Genomic DNA, 16,647 nt, shown 5'->3' with positions numbered 1-16,647 from the left:
TCAGAATCCTTTCACGGTGCAGTTTTGTGGGTTTTTTATAAAACAGTTTCTTTCAATTGACATAAGTGTATGAAAACAGATTTACCAGCTAACATTTTCTACCAGAATTTCTTTTGGCATTAAATATCATGTCAACATTTAAAGTCTTCACTTCACAAACACATCTGTTCTCTAAGAACAATTCAGTATTTGAGAGCTGCTTAATGGAAATACTATTTAGCTTGGCAGCTCAACCCTGCAGATGCTTTCATTTACCAGAAAAGGAGCAAGGAAGCAAGCAACAATTTCATATTAAAACAGATCTCTGCCAGCTGGGTTTTGAAGGCACCCAAACACTGTAGCAAACAGGCAGTGTTACAGGAGTTCCTTGAAATTAGATGTCTCCGTATTTAATTAGCCCTCTTAAAAAATATTTTTCTTAGTATTTAATGAGCTCAGAGGTTTTGCATATACCTTGGTCCCTTTCAGCTGTCACTAGTAAAAATAAAATGAAAAATAGAGTTAGAAACTAGAAAATAGAGAGGTAACTGCTTTACAGACATTAGAAAATATCGCATTTTACACGCACTGGCCACCTTCCTGTGTAAAAAGAGACATTGCACTAATTTGCCTACAGGCAGCAGCTGCCTTGCCCAGCACCCAAGTGTCTCACAGCCTGTGCAGGAGATAAGACATTAACAGCTCGTACCTTCTTCTGGGCTGGCTAAAGAGCTGCCCTCTACAGCCTTTGTATCTTTTTAGAGACAACAAAATTAGTTCCTTTTCCATTGATTCTGTACTTTACCATTTCACCAAACCACAGCTAATGCTCTCTAGCACCTCTCCCTCTGTCAGTTTTTCCAGTTCCAGAAACAACTAACCCAACTTGCTCTGAAGCAGGCTTAACCCAAAGCAGACACAATCACACTGACAGGTCTCAACCCAGCAGTGCCTTACCTGTCCCCTCCTTACCACAAATTATTATATTTTAATTGCATGCCTTACTTGCTCAAGACATTTAAGTTGTCTAGTGCTTATTTACCACATCAGCTAGAACCGAAAATAACATTTTGTTGCTTTATCCTGATTTCTTGGTATTTCTAACATCACACAGGCCAGTGTCGTGACAATAAAGCAGTTCACTCTAAGTAGAGCAAGAGAGCTGCAACCCAGCGTTGAGACTGTCAGACCCATCACGTCAACCTCCACAGCGTCCTGCCTGATAATACTGCTGAATGTTTTATGATCATGTACCAAAATATTTGTTTCCCAGTATGGTGATGTATCACCAACTCTGAATTACTACAATATGTCTTCAGCCCACACAAAACCATTCAAAATAAGTACAAAGACAGTAAATTAACCTTTTTTGTTTGGTTCCCAAGGCAGCCTCTGCACACAGAAGGGCATGCATGTCATTACTGCTGTAAAATCCTCATCTATTCCTTCTAGTCTGAAGACCGTTGGCACTAGCAATGGCAGTTCATCTATCTTGCCAACAGCCTGCAGATTCAGACCCTTACCTAATCCAACACCACTATCAAAGACATCACCTCTTCTCTGTGCTGGAATATTATTATGTTTGGAAACCACACCCAGCAGTAAATCACAAGGCTTACTATAGTACATTAAAGTAGCCTTCCATATTCAGTGTAGTTCATTAGCACATCTCTTCCAATATTAGATCACTACTGTCAAATCCTCTCTCAATGAAGCCATCTTGAGATTTTGACTGGGCCTACAGTCAGTTCTCGAACTCCATTCAACACCCAGCAATACCAGGTTTTACCCTTCTGTCAGCGCACCCACAGGAACTGTATTTTCTTTTCTATTCCTCCTGTTCCCCACAGCTCCCCAGGGGAAGAACTGTTCCATGCAGGAAATGTTCTCTCACCATGCAAATTTGATTCTCTCACAAAGGCAGAAACAGTCCAATCAGGTTCAAAAAAACTCCCAAACTCAACAACAAAACCCCCACGCCCAAAACCCAACCCACCACCTCTCCTCATCCTTACAATAGTGCCCAAGAGAAACGTAATGAATTTTCCAGCTGCCTGTAAAACCAGAGAAGCCAAAATACCCCAATGAAACCCGAACTTCTTTCCTAGGAACAAGAGATAGAACAAAGAATCTCTAGGCGGCAAGTGTGATGTAAGGAACCAGCCTGGAGACGAAGGAAGAAATGAATCACCAGCCAAAACATGAGCAGATAAAAGCTCCATATGGACATAAAAGTCCTTGCAGCAGAGGCCAAAACTCCTCTTATTAAGATATACAAAGAATACTTTTACTGATTCTTCTTTCCCACCCCTAGTTTGGGTGGAAGCAGGCCATGAGGAAACAGATACATCATGGTGTCTTTCTTTTTAAAAACCCTCTGATTTGAGGAAAATGCCTTTCTAGCCTCTAGGGCAGGAATTCTGTTAAACACCAGAAACCTAAAACAAGTCTGCTTTGTGACGAAGCAGAGCTGACAGCACTAATAAAAAGCATTAGATGCATGTCAGTCCCATCTAGCACCCAGCACTCAGAAAGCTGTCACAGCAGCCCGCAAGAAGGCTGCCCACCCATATCTGAATAGCTCCTAGGGGAGGTTTAACTTAGAGAGAGGTTCCTCCAGCGCAGCCTCTCCAGTGCTCTGTGTTACACCACAGCACACTCCACCACTGTGGTGGGTTGTGCATCTGCCAGCATTGCTTCCTCAGCTCGGAAAACCACCACACCTAGGGCTGTGTCTGTACTCCTACCATGACCATCAAGCGCCTGGTGCCAGCAGGGTACAAACCCAGGACGCAATCCATGGCATCCTAACACAGCCTGCCAGGAACATGCACTGTCTACATTTCATGCATAACATAAGGATCACAGAAACATCTTTTTCTGTCTTGACAGTGGATAAGAGGAATGGAAAACAGCATCATAAAACAGCAGAAAAAAAAATAGGAAGTGATGCACAGCCCAGAGAGAGGACAAAAGGACTGCCAGATTTACTAGCACCTCACTGCTGGCTTCCCTCTAAGTGCAAAACTGGTGATCAAGATGAACAAAGGGGCTCTATCCTGTTATGATGACAAAATTCAATCTGGGTTGCTAAATGCATCAATACGTGATGACACTATCAGATGGATGGTGGGGTTAGACCTCAGCAGTTAGCATATCTGCCGTTCCCTGGAAACATTAGCAATGTGACAAGAAAGCAGCAAAGGGCACTGGCATCTGCAGGCTCTAAAATTCAGCCTCATGAGGCCAAGTCCACGGTATCTGTACGTGTTTCTGCTGTCTCTGTCCCTCTTTCCACATCCAACAATCACTAAGAAAAACATCGGAGCACAGTTAAGTGTCTCATTGCAAAGAAGTCTGAATCGAGGCTAGATCTTCAGATCTGCGACGCCCATGTAGAGGACACCTGTCTCCATGTCATAAGACAGCATGGGCAATGTGGAGCAGATGGATTTTACTGGCATGCTTCACTTCAGGAAGAACTGAGAGTCGATTGCCTATGCAAAAAGAGATACAAGAAGCAGAAGGCGATTAAGAGTCAAAGAGTCATCTGTGTCCTCATTTTTATTTCTGGAAAACGACCGATCCCTCTCCACTTTCCTGTGATCACCTTGCTCTAGCCAATGCTCCAGTTTGGAAAGCCAGCCTTCCTGCAGGCAACAACACCTGCTGCCATGCCAAGTGCAGCCGGCAGCTTTGGGACTTATTTTAAGCTCTAATCCTCACCTGACGAAAAAAGCAAATATCTTCCTGCCTCAGAGCAGGCACTAAGAATCCTAAATAATTTAAGTTTCTTCTAGTAGTCAGAAGCTGTTAACCATTAGAAATTCAGCAGCCTGTCAAGCAGGAGGTGATGCCGCAGTGGATTTTAGGGCAAACAGCTACAGGAATCAGGCTGATCTGTGACTCACACAACCATGGTGGTATCTGCAGTGTCTGCACTCTTTCGGAACTGAGAATGGCAACAAGCCACCACAAGAACTGCATTTTAACTTATGGGAGCAGGAAGTTATTTTCCATGTGTAGAATGTCCATTCCAAAAATGGCATTTTTTTTAGACTGCCACAGTCAAAATCCTACAGTGCTTTGAAGAAAACTTACTTAAAACAGTGAATAATGTCACTAATATTTCAACAACATGCCTTAAAATGTGAAATTTCAATGATCTAGCCAGATGTGTCAAAAAACCCCACAACCACCTCTGCACTAGAGACTTCTGCTGTTCAGTAACAGGCTAGGTGTGTATGCAAATCCTTGTGAGATCAGGCCCCACAGAACAGAGGAAAAATAAAAGTCTTACTTAAGGCCACAGCTTACAGATCTATTAATTATTTATTCACACAATACTGATTTATATGTATTGCGTTTACTGTTCTTCATCTGTGGCCTCAGAACAACAATAACCAGTACTCAGGCAGACTCTACTGAAAAACAATATTGCAAATAAGGACAATTTAGGCAAGTGCATCTCCTAAGATGTGCTCTTAGTTTATCAACTCTGATTACAGCTCTTGGGGTTCACAGAGCAAATTAAAGACAACTCACAACAGGTGTTTCACTTCTCTCTGCGGGCTTAGTATGCTCTTCATAGCCCCAGGTATAAAGAAAAAATGCAGATGTACATTCAGTTTACCAGCTGTTTAAACATATTTGACACAAGATCCATGAGTTTCATGTCTCTGAGACAGTTCCATCATTTTTCAAGTATTACGTTAACTTTCCTTCCTAACAGGGGTCCATGACAACAAGATGAGCAGCTACTGTATTTACTGAAAAATATCTTAAGAAATATGATGAAAGAAATGGCTTACAGAAAGCTAGAAGAAACAAGTCAGAGGACTTCAAAATAACTTTAAAAAAAGATTGTAAGAGGACATCAAGAGTCAGCTTTAGGAAACCTCATACACCTCACCTCAAAGTTAAGGAAGAAATCTAGTACAACGACATGCAATTATTCACTGTTTACTGCAAACACATAACACAATGCGTACAATCTAAGGAATTTCAGACAAAGAAAATAAAAAGTCTGAGAACATGGGAAGAGATCTGTATCTAAGTTTAACTGGGGAGTGAATGGACAAGAAGACAGTAGAGAAAGAACCAAGTACTAGGATGTCATTTTCAAGAAGACAATATAATTCAGCACTGCACACAGCAACTCAAACAACAAAATGAAAACTGTTACTGGTGTGTGACCCTGATGGTCAGTCAAGTCCCTAAAGTCTCCTAACAAAATAAAAATTTCTTGTCCTCTGAATTACTGAAAAAAATAGTGAGAATTTAGAAGTTTTAGAATTAGTTCAGATGGAATAGGATTAAAAGCACCACCTCTGGCTAATCCTCACAATGCAGTCTATTATTTGGAGCCCTTAGGACAGACCTCCATGCTAGAAAAGCCTTGAACTCCAGCTCCTAACACTAGGAAATTTTCTTTAAGCATCCCTGCATATGAGCTAATACAATCTGTGGATATCCATTTCAGTTGCCCTCCTACTCGTGCAGAGGCTGACCTACTCAATATTTAGACAAGTGTAAGAAAACCACAGCTCTGTGTTCTTCTCTTGTGTGGCTTGTTATTGTGAAACATCAAAAAAAAAATACTATGGAACAGAACTACAGACATTCCTCCCAACATCAGAACGAACACCACAAAAGTGAACTACATACATTCCCTCCATAGGAAGTCTGCAGGCTTCTGTGTCACCAACAGTTCGGAGTGTGGCTGTGTGGAGCTGGAGAGTAAGTTTCTCACAGAAGTTTGGAATTAAATAATAATAAACATCTCTGAAATGTCTATACTTAAAATCCAGAACACAGGTCATTCCTTAAAAGCACCAACAGAAGAATCAGACTCTGTAGTGTGAAAACCATTTGGATTATGCTACAAGAGGCCTTAATGATGGTCTGTCACTATAGGAAAACTGATAGGACCCACATCAAACCCTAATTGCTGGGGTGGCAATAATAATCCCAACATTTTTAGTCCCCTGTTTTGAGAAATTCCCAGAATACCACCATTTGAACAGAGTTTGCCCATATGTCCATAGAATACTTCAGGTTGGAAGGGATTTTCAAAGATCATCTAGTCCAAACACCCTGCCATGAGAAGGGGCATCTTCAACGAGAGCATGTCGCCTTCTAAAAAAGTGTTAATTTTCAGAAGATAAAGTTTGGGAAGAATGCTAGGAACATGCATGCAAATACACTGATATACTTACTGACAGCTGAAGCAACCAGTCTGGAAGATATTAAGACTCTGTTGTCATGTGTCTCAGTTTTTTGCATCTTGTTCTCTACTGTGACAAACTACCTCAGGAAAACACCACTTATTTAAAAAACAAACCAAACAAACAAAAAAGCCCACAAACACACTTAAAACAGATGACTTCAGAGTTTAGGGTGACATTCTCTGAACATTAGCATCAGTTATTTCACTTTGAAGACTTCTGGAGCATGGTAGTTCTCACCCAAGGAATTAAATTCTTAGATCCAGCTGTTGTACTACACTTTATTTGGAAACACGGAAAAATCTGGCTAAGAAAGCAGCAGCTGCTGGGTTTCAAAGGTTATTTCAGGTTTATAGATATTACCTTAGCATTCCAAAATAAAAATAATTTTATCTCCCTAAGGAACACATTTAATAAGAAACTCAAATTCACATAGATTTAGATTAAAGCTGCATTTATTTATACAGAGGTGGCATAACGAAGACCTGCTTTTATAGTCAGTTAACATGTAATAGCTACACCACGTAAGCAGCTTTGCTATCTGTTTATAAGAACATTCTGTATTAGCCTGAAGGCATTCTAAGGCTAAATCATGAGACAAGTAAGTCATTCAGATAGTCCTCTTAGTTCACATGGAAGAAAACCATCTAAAAAAATATTATAGTTGGCTTTATATCACAGCTAGAAAGGCAACAGGATAGTCCAATGCACAGTACCAATATCTGCAAATTAAGTGTAAGCTTGATCTATTTGTTCCCTTTCAAGAGATAAAGGAAAAAGGTTATCTTGAACTATTCAACTCATAGAATTTTCAATCTGTAGAATATTATCTTCACTAAACTAATAATGAAGTTAATCATGTTTCTTCTTCACCCTACAGATTTAACAAACCGTTCAAGTTCTTCTGCAAAATTTCCAGGCTTGGCTTTTGGAGAGAGGGGTAAATACAGAAAAACTGACTAAACTCACAAAAGCTGTAGCTCTTAATACAAAACATCAATAATTCAGTCTCAACACATCTATATTGAAGTTCCTGACTAGAACTAGCCAGAGATGCTACTTCTGCAATGTGGAAGACCTGGAACAAAATCCTCCCTGCTTTAACAAGCACTTAAAAGCTCCTTTTTCTACGCCTGGAGTGCTTTAAGCACTGTACAAGCTACTAGCTGTTAAAAAGTAGAATGTTCCTCCTGGTTTTAACTTCACTGCAGAAGATGCCTCATTTATTTCAGTGCAGGACAGGAAAGAGCTTTAAAATGTTTAAGGTATTTACCCATCAAACTGTTTCCTGTATGATTCTTAATGGAACTTATTTCCCATGAGCTGCAGAGTACAGTATTCAACGATGTTGAGAGAAAAGTAGAGTTGGTTCAACAACAAGAGAATTTTTACCTCATGAAAAATACCCAAATACTACCATAGAACACTTCTTTTTAAAAAAATGGATACATGAAAATTAAAATTACTGTTCAGATGATACTGAAATACCGTTTGTTTGAAAACTGTTGAGCAGTTTCTTCTGAATTGAAGAAAATTAATTTTACACTTAACTTTGCATCTGCAAAATTGAGTACTCAAGAAAAAAAAAAAATCTGTCCATATTCTCTAGGAACAATCCTAATAATAATCTTTATGTTATACAGCAGGTAAAGCATATTAGAAGTGAACACTAAGATAAAGCCATCAAAAAAGAATGCTCGAAGTGCTGAGACGGAAGCTGTTTGCTGCTTTCTGAACGTTGCTAGCACCATGATTTACCCTAAAACTGCCACCAATGGGACTATCTTTCCTACCTTGTTTTAAACTCAGGTGAATTCCCCAATCTTACCTGCTCTATGACCAACCACACAAGCACTTACATTCACATATACACGAAGATCTTTTCAAGTCTCCATGTAACAAGAACACTGCTTGCACGGTTGTTTCAACTACCCAATTTTTAAAGAAAGTTTACATATTTTTGTGTAGTATCATGACAGATTTTAAAACATCAATGACTTTTTCTTTCTGTAAGAAACAGACAAGCACAATGAGATATACATTGATCTCTTGTTTTCCAGACATTGAAAGTGCAAGTAATTTTAGGGTAACCTATTCTATAAGGGAATCTACAACATAAGAAGAGATGTTTACCCTGTTTCCCCTCATCATCAACAGTGATGACGGAGTGCATAAAAGAAAGGGATGTTAGCTGAACCTTAAAGTATGCCTCCATAAACTTCTGTTTGAACCAGAGTACTCTGCTTGTAAAAGCATCCTATCCCAACGTAGGAGTTTGAGTGAGAAGCCAGTATCCACTTTAGCAACCTGTTCCAAGGGGCAACTTCATGACTGTAACATTTATGCCTTATTTGTTCCATTTGAGCTTGATCAGCACTACTATTCTTGCAATAAGCCACCTGACGTTACTCCCTCTCCTGGTGTTATATCTTTTTCACAGATGATTAAAACAAGTAGCCTTTTAACCTCTTGAAAAGGCTAAGACAACAGAATACCATCTTTCACAATGGAGCATACGTCATTTTCAGATGAAGCTTCTTCAATTTTCATGGCTTCTATAGCCTTTAATAATGACTCCACTATGCATGTTCCATCACAGAATGAAGAGAAATTACATAAATCACAGTTCTTACTTCATAATACATTACAGGTATACCCAGCAGTTGTTCTAGCTTTCCCAAAACCAGTGTTGTGCCACAAGCGTAAGTGTAACTTGTTATCCATAATACACCACGCATCCCTTTCAGGGTCACTGAACTACAGGATAAAGCTTTCCAATAAACAGCTGCATGCCCTATTCCTGAAATGACAGCTTTACTTTTGGAACTGCCAAAACGGATATTTGCTTTTGTTTGGCTTATGCAGCACCAGGGATTACTGTATTGAAACTTATTCTTAAACTTCAGTCAATAATGGAGACATGAGACTTGAATACCACTGCATATCCACACATACTATAATACACTGCACAGGAGTTAGAAATAGGTCACTGTTTCTACAAGGAGGATTGGAGAAACAAATGAAAGCACCAACTTTTACGCATTTTTAGAGGCAGTTTTGCATCTAATTCAAACTTCCACCTCAAGAGGCAACATTTTTAATAATTTTTACATTAAGACATTATAGTAAGTACACAAGTACATTCTTACTTGAAGTTAGCAAGTTAAGAAGCATAATAAAAAGTATCGTGCCCAAGAAGGTAACTTGGTCTAAGCAGTAAAACCAGTGCTGAAGCAATATGCCACAGAACTTGTAGAAATTACTCAATCCACTTGAATATCAACCATGAAAACTACAGAATTCACAAAAAGGAGCCTTGTGAATGTTTTCATGCAAATGAAGAAAGGACAGCTGCAAATACGTAAGTCTCTCCAGTTCTACAGGCACACTAGCAGTATGTTGTGTCTGGCTTTGCATCATTGCTGTAAATGAATGGAAAATGGATAAAGAGCACAGTCAGAACAGAGATCATATCCTAGAAATGCCTGCTATTTTTTCCACCCTTGAAGTAATGCTAAAAGCAACATTAACAACTCAGCTATACTTAATTAACACATTAGTATTACAATCAACGTATTACCAGAGTCCTGCCTCATGAAACTAGTCCTGACTCTTCAGATGGAGCACATGGGCAAGAAACACGGTGAGGTGGATCTTGTCACTAAATGAGGCTAAAAACTATAGAGTTAACTATGGCACTGAAATACAAGAACAAAAGCTTTAAACTGGCTAAAAATCACTAGAACAAAGCTTCACTTGAATATCAAGGCCACTACAAAAAAAAGAAAAAATAGCAGGCCTCATTCTACATGGTACCAGCTGGCATTATTTCAGTACATTTCAAAAAAGATCATTTGTCTTTTCTTAAAATGCAAGACATTGTACTGCAAAACATCCATCCAAGCAGCTAAACGATATTTTTATTCTGTTGTAAGAACTAACTGGAACTGTGAAGATGGGAGGAAAAAAGAAAAAAAAAAAAAGAAAAAAAAAAGAAAAATCTTTCTTAGAAAAGCAAAATACTCCATCAGAAAGCTTTGCATGCATAAATGGGAAATTATACTAATGCTCTGTGTAACTTAGAAATGCATTAACTTGGAAGTCTAACATATCATCCAATTTTGGAAGCTGACTCAGTTCAGGAAACAGTTCAGGTTTATTAATACAAACACTGCAATGTAGCTATTCAACTGCCAAAAGTATGATGCTAAACAGCATTTGCTAAAGAATCACTAAATATTACAGCCAGTTTGGAGTTTTTAGCCATGTTTTTACAGTATCAAATAATACTTCAAGTCTATGTGACTACATTCTTTATTAGATTAGAAAAGATTAAACAGAAAACAAATTATATTAAGCTAGTAAAAAGGGGAGGGAGTACTAATTACTTTTCCGCATGGAAACTACAGACAGAGTGCCATGCTGAATTAAAGTAAAAATAAAGCTACATTTGAACACTATCATAAGTAAATGGAAGAGGAACTTCATTTTCTGTTTCTAGTCCAGAAATGGACTTTGTTGCTTATCATGAGTTTCCTCAGCTGAGCTAATCAAGATATTACATTGCTAGCTGTATCATTCTCTCTGTTCCTACATAGAAGGACCACGTATGAGCTCATGAAACTCAGTATCAGGCTCTACCTAAACTAACATTAGTTCAGCCAATTATTAATAAAAGCAACAAACAGAATAAGCATTTTGTGCAAAGTCTTATGCTTGCTGTATGACTGAGTCTCAATAGGAGATATCAAGCAAGGGACTTGGTCAAGATTAACATGCAGACATTTGTCATCCAAGAGAGTAAAAGGTAAAAGCATTAGATTCATGTTATGACTACAGGAAATTAAAAACATACTGCCACAGTACCAGAGTTACAGGTCAGAACTGATTTACCCAGTAATTCCAGACTCAAATCTACAACATCTGCTTGGCTACAGCACCTCTTTCAGAAAGACATCTGCTATTCACTCGGGGGATATAGGGCTTTCCAGTGATCTTCAGTATCTTTCAAAAAGGGCCTTTCAATGAGTAATTAGTTACAAGCAGCTTTTAATTCATCAAATACACACTGATGCTCAGGCAACTAATTTAGACTGCCAGCTCTCTTGAAAAGACCTGGAAATCAGTGCAAGTAGAAACATCATCCGAAGACTTTTCTGTCTCCTGGCAGATAGAGACTAGCACCAGGCGTCCTGACTGGCATAAACACTAAAAACAAACCAAATATGGAGTCCTTAAAACTCTGCCAGATTTTGGAACGCCATCTGTCACTTAATCAGTTGTCATTCCTCCCCTTGCCATACAAACAGACATACACATCAACACGCTCAGATAATTTCCACTTCTTATTGAAGTGCAGTCTGCAATGATAAACAGAGACAGCTGACACCAAAAGGCTATCTGCCATGAGCCTTCCAGAAAAACCTGTTATTCTGTGTGATTCTTCTGTTTATTTTTTTAAAGCCACAACACATGAGCTTTAATCATTACTTATCTCACTGTGGCTAAACAGCAAAATCTGCATCCAAGTTTAATTTCCACACTTTTTTTGGTTATGGTTGAAACCTGCTTATGCTTCGCTGGAAAGAGAGAGTGCCAGATAGCACAGACCGTATATTCTAAGAGCTTGGTAGTCAGAAGACAGTAGCAGAAAAAAAACCAAGACTTCTCTCCATATCCCTTGAAACTGGAATCAGTGATGTTTTACAGCATTATCTATTGCAAAGCTGTTATTCCAAGAAGAGAACCAATACACTAATATCATGTACAAACCTAACGTAAGTTGCACCACAGAAAATATAAAAATGCATTCAGAAAACTCACCAGAACCCAAACAAGATAGGCTTTGGTGTCCATTTCTTCCAGGAGTACCTATGGTGTTAAAAAAAAATAAAAATAAAAAAAAAAAAATTATACTTCAAGCCACTAAGGGGCAGTGGGTGGGCTTTTTTGGTGTTAGATTCTTTCCACATAAGCTCTGCAAACTTCACAATTTCAGGTTTTTTTCTTTCTTTAACATCATAAGGTTAAAGTATTTGGAAAATTCCTGATTAATTCCCAATAAACCAAATATATTTTTTTCCCCCGTTACAAATATCATACTACATTTAAGCCAGGTAGCACCGTTTCACTTAACTCATCCATAGAGGACCACAGATAATAAAAACCAACCATCTGTACTGGCATGATAGTAACTTTTTTCCACCTACATGCTCCAGTTATTGTATTTATATGAAGAAGATATAAATTAGCAGCACTCTCAGATGTGCTACCAATCAAGTTAGATACGAATGAAAGCACTGAGAAGGTTCATCTACCTTTACTGTATTGTTTTAGAGTGACGTGAAAACTGACTCAGGAACCTCATTATTTCAAAGGATATTAATTAAATGAAAGCACTCTTTTGGACTACTAGGTATAAATGCAAAAGTTATGTCCAGAAGTTTATGAAAGGTCTGCTGACAACACCTATCAACTTTTTTCAGGCTTTACATATAGTGTTTAATCCTACAGCAGGTATTTAAACAGGAAACAATCTGCTTTGTATTGTTACTGTACCTGTTTCGCTCACCTCAGCCATGCAAACGGAACTTTGATCCCAAAGTGAAAATATTGTCTTATAAAGGTTGCCTGAGGGTTCATATCTATTATTTTGATTTACTCTGGTAAAAATTACTAATTTCAATGAAAGTTAAAGCAAAAACAAGCATCTGATATAGAAAGATAAAGCGCAGTAAATATCCCCAACAGCCAAAGCTGATCAGCACAATCTCACAAGAAACTTGTTTAAATTAAATACAAACTTGGGAAATCTAGTCTGTGTTGTGTCTTAAAAGTATACAAACTTATAAGCAGGTAACAGTTGTTATCAAGTATTCTGAGCCCTCATGGGATCCAAGTTTCAATCAGATAGTGGACAGTGAACGCCCTGATGTTTTTCCCCCCAGATAAAACAAATACGTAAGGAACACTGTGCAAAGCCAGTCTCCCATACTATTAACTACAAGGAAAAAGAGCAGACTATTTCAATTACTCTGAAGTCATAGAGCATAGCTGGTCTTTATCAAAACAGAGGGATTCAAGAGTACAAGTGAAAAGTTGATGTTACCCAACAGCTGATTACCTCTAGCCTCACTGACTTTCCTTGCTGTGTGCAGCGGCCCAGATGATTTCGGTGTGCACTGGTTCAGCAAAGCATACCTGGCCTTGGCTCCTAGAAGTAGAAGCTTAGATCAGGTTTAAAAGTAGTCAGCTATTAAATACTATTTAAATAGTATGTCAGCTATTAAGGACATACCTAATATTACATATTTACAGTTAAGTATAAGATGCATAAATCTACTCAGGTAAACACAAAGCGAGACACCTTCTAGAAAATTTAAGCTGTATTTAAACTTATCTTTCATGTACCAGAACTCATATTAGAAGAAATAAAAAGATAGTTTTAATAAAGCTTCTAAGCAGAAGAAAATGTTAGGAGATACTTCACTTTAGCACTAAGATGTAATTACTTAAGTCTCAAAACAACAGCAAATACAACACAGCTATGGGAACACTGGCTGCAAGGGACCTCTGGAGACGAGCTATCCAGCCTCCCTCTCTGGGCAGGGCCACCACCAAGACAAGATTAGTTGACCATGCTTTTGTCTAACCGAGCCTAGCAAAGCTCCAGGAAGGGAGGCTCTACAGCCCTGCTGGGCAATGCTGCTTCTCCCACTCCACAACTCGCAATCATTTCCCATTGCCACATCACCTGGTACTAACTGAGAAGAGTTTGGCACCATTACCTTTGTAGCTATGCTCTTCAAGTAACTGCACAGTATCTCCTCTTACTCTCCTTTTTGCCTGACTACACAAGCTCAACTCCCTCAACCTCTCCTCACAGGTCATGCGGTCAGAGACCCTAACCACCTTCCTAAGTCTCCAGCTGACCTTTCCAGTTTCAAAACAACCCCCTTCATTCTGGAAAGTCCCAAAACAAAACAGAGTAGTCCCAGTAACGCCAAGCAGAAGGTGGAATACCACTCGTGCAGGTGCTGAAGGCACGTTTCCAGCGCCCAGGCCGCTCAAGATGTTGAGCAGTGTAGTTGTGTCGCATGTCTTGGACCCCAACAGAAAACATCAGCTTGTCAGACAGCAATACAATTTGTGTTTGTTTCAAAGTGATTTACAGCTTGTGGCAAATTATGTTTCTTTCAATTGTTTACCATTTTAATGCATGTCATTATAGAGTGGCATTTGGCAGGCATCTCTTCTATTTATTCTCAATTATGTCAGATACCAGCTTAAAACTTAAGCCTAAAGCAGAAGGATAGTATTTAATTAGGTTTATCCAATTACAATAACCAGTTCACCACAAAGATGTCAGAAGCAAGCTGATTATAACTGGGATTTAGGAGAGAGAGACAGCAAGCTTATTTATTTGCTCCCATTACGTCTTTAGTTTTGGCCAGAGACTGAGTTGTCAACTGCTGGTTGTGGCTTGAGAGGAGAAGCATTGTTGGCCCATCAAGGGGTCCTGGCTTAAATAGGAACCAGAACAGTGATTAATAAAAAGCCAGAAAGTACTTTTAAATTAATGTTTTCTTTAGCACCAGATGATGATACACCATTTCCTTATCTCAATTAAAAAACAGAGGAAACTTTTGCTTCCACTTCAGCCAGTAAGATGAATATCAAGAAAAAGCAGCATGAAGAGCAAAGCTGTTTCTGAGATTCTTCCCTTGGAAAGATGGGACAATGTCATTCATCTATGAAAGAAGACATTCCATCTAATAATACTTCATTCAAAAAAAACATCCCCATCCGCCAAGGTCCTTTGTGTCCTGAAGGGGGTGAGGATAATGCAAAGTCTGCATTAGGACTAGGAGAACCATACAGCTCAGGATAAATTCAGGGTGGGTCTACCCTGCAGATCACCAGCAGCCACAGAGTCCATGCCTGAGCTTTGTGACTCAAAAGAACTCTTATTAAAACAATGTAAACCCCACATGATGACACCTGCCTAAGAGCAAAATCCATTTAGTCCTTTTACCATGCAAACCTCAGCCATATCGCAGTCAGACTTCCTCCTGAAACACCCCGGTCAGTTATGACAATACAAAGGACATTTGGCCTTCCTATGAAGTCTTACAAAACTTGATGCACCACTGATGTGATTTTACTTCCTGACACTGTTTTCCCAGACCACTGTTTAATAAACACTGGTTCAGGAGGCAGCCACCTGCAAAAGGTATTGTACCCTAAGAGTAGTAACTGTAGTTTCACTCTACAAAGCAGACCAATATACCTTTTGGGGTGGACTTCAAGGAGTGTAATCTAGGTCTTGGTACTGCTTTCAAAGGGACAGATCCTGGAGTACCATTCTGGCAGGCTGGTTTTGAAGGCCATTCTCCATTCTTGATGATGACTGTGGCATTTGCAGCTGCAACACAGAATGACAAAGAATTTGCTCTAGGCAGTACCTACTTTGGGTAAAGTTAAATCCTAAAACAAGCCCGTTTTAACCAAGGCTATTTAGGACAAACAAGTTGGAATAAAAACATTATGACCACCTTTGATATCTTCAGTACAAACAGACTGATGAACAGATCAGTCTATGACTGTTATAAATACTTGTCAGAACTAGACAGACACCTTCAAACTATGCATAAGAGGGCAAAATATATATATATATATATTTATATAAGTATATTGATGAAGATACAGAACTATAAGTCTGATCTTGCTGTACAAAGCAAACACAGAACACATTTCAGTTTAAGCCTAGAAAAAGCATCATCAGTACACAATGACCTTCTGGGCACAGAACTGACTGTTAAAAAAATAACACTCAAAACTCCGACAACTTCCTCATGCAACAACTTCCCCTGCTCTCTCTAGTGTGAGCTGAGCACACTGTTGCAATGATACGATGCACATGCCTGCAGGAGACTCTGCACCCCTTCCATCCTCCTTGTGGGGCACTAAAAAACATGTGAGCCCAACCACATTCACCTGCTCCCAAACAAGTTTTAAGAAAAGTTCCCGTAGCCTCTGTTCATAACAGTGACCTCCTCAGTGACAGCAGAACTCAGAAAACTGTCCCTCACCACCTATGAGAGAGCTGTATTCATACAGCAAAATACTCCCTGCAATAAGAGGCAGATAGGCTCAGACTGGGAAAGGCAGGGCAATAAACAGCTGCCAACTCACATCAAAATCAGGTTTCCAGTTAACAGGGCAGTTACTACAAAAGATGTTTTGTTCCATTTCAAAGGAACCTGGGAGAGGTTTGTTTGGTCTTAGAGTCACAATAATTTTTTTTCAAGGAAAAATTTTCAAACTGAAATTTGGAGAAACCATTGTTTTATTTTTCCAGAAAAAATAAGATAATACTGAAGCATGCATAGAATGAGTACACTTTGGTTCAGATACTAAAAAATTATGCAAGGTGACACAT

At 39.0% G+C, this 16,647-nt stretch overlaps 1 protein-coding gene across 6 annotated transcripts in view; it reads right to left on the bottom strand.

Moving 5' to 3' along the window:
- MTUS1 (microtubule associated scaffold protein 1) overlaps positions 1–16,647 on the bottom strand; it is a 120,551-nt gene that overhangs the window by 51,636 nt on the left and 52,268 nt on the right. For all 6 annotated transcript variants that reach the window (XM_082050403.1, XM_082050405.1, XM_082050406.1 and 3 more), the window contains 3 exons: positions 15,496–15,630; positions 13,330–13,419; positions 12,030–12,077 (listed from right to left, as the gene is read on the bottom strand). In XM_082050403.1, the coding sequence (XP_081906529.1) occupies positions 12,030–12,077; positions 13,330–13,419; positions 15,496–15,630 (273 nt within the window). The remainder of the gene's footprint in view (positions 1–12,029; positions 12,078–13,329; positions 13,420–15,495; positions 15,631–16,647) is intronic.

Source organism: Streptopelia decaocto, assembly GCF_964273445.1.
Source record: "Streptopelia decaocto genome assembly, chromosome: 4".
Classification (NCBI taxonomy): domain Eukaryota; kingdom Metazoa; phylum Chordata; class Aves; order Columbiformes; family Columbidae; genus Streptopelia; species Streptopelia decaocto.
Note: the sequence above shows the minus strand (reverse complement) of the source record. Positions and strands in the feature narration are given on the sequence as shown.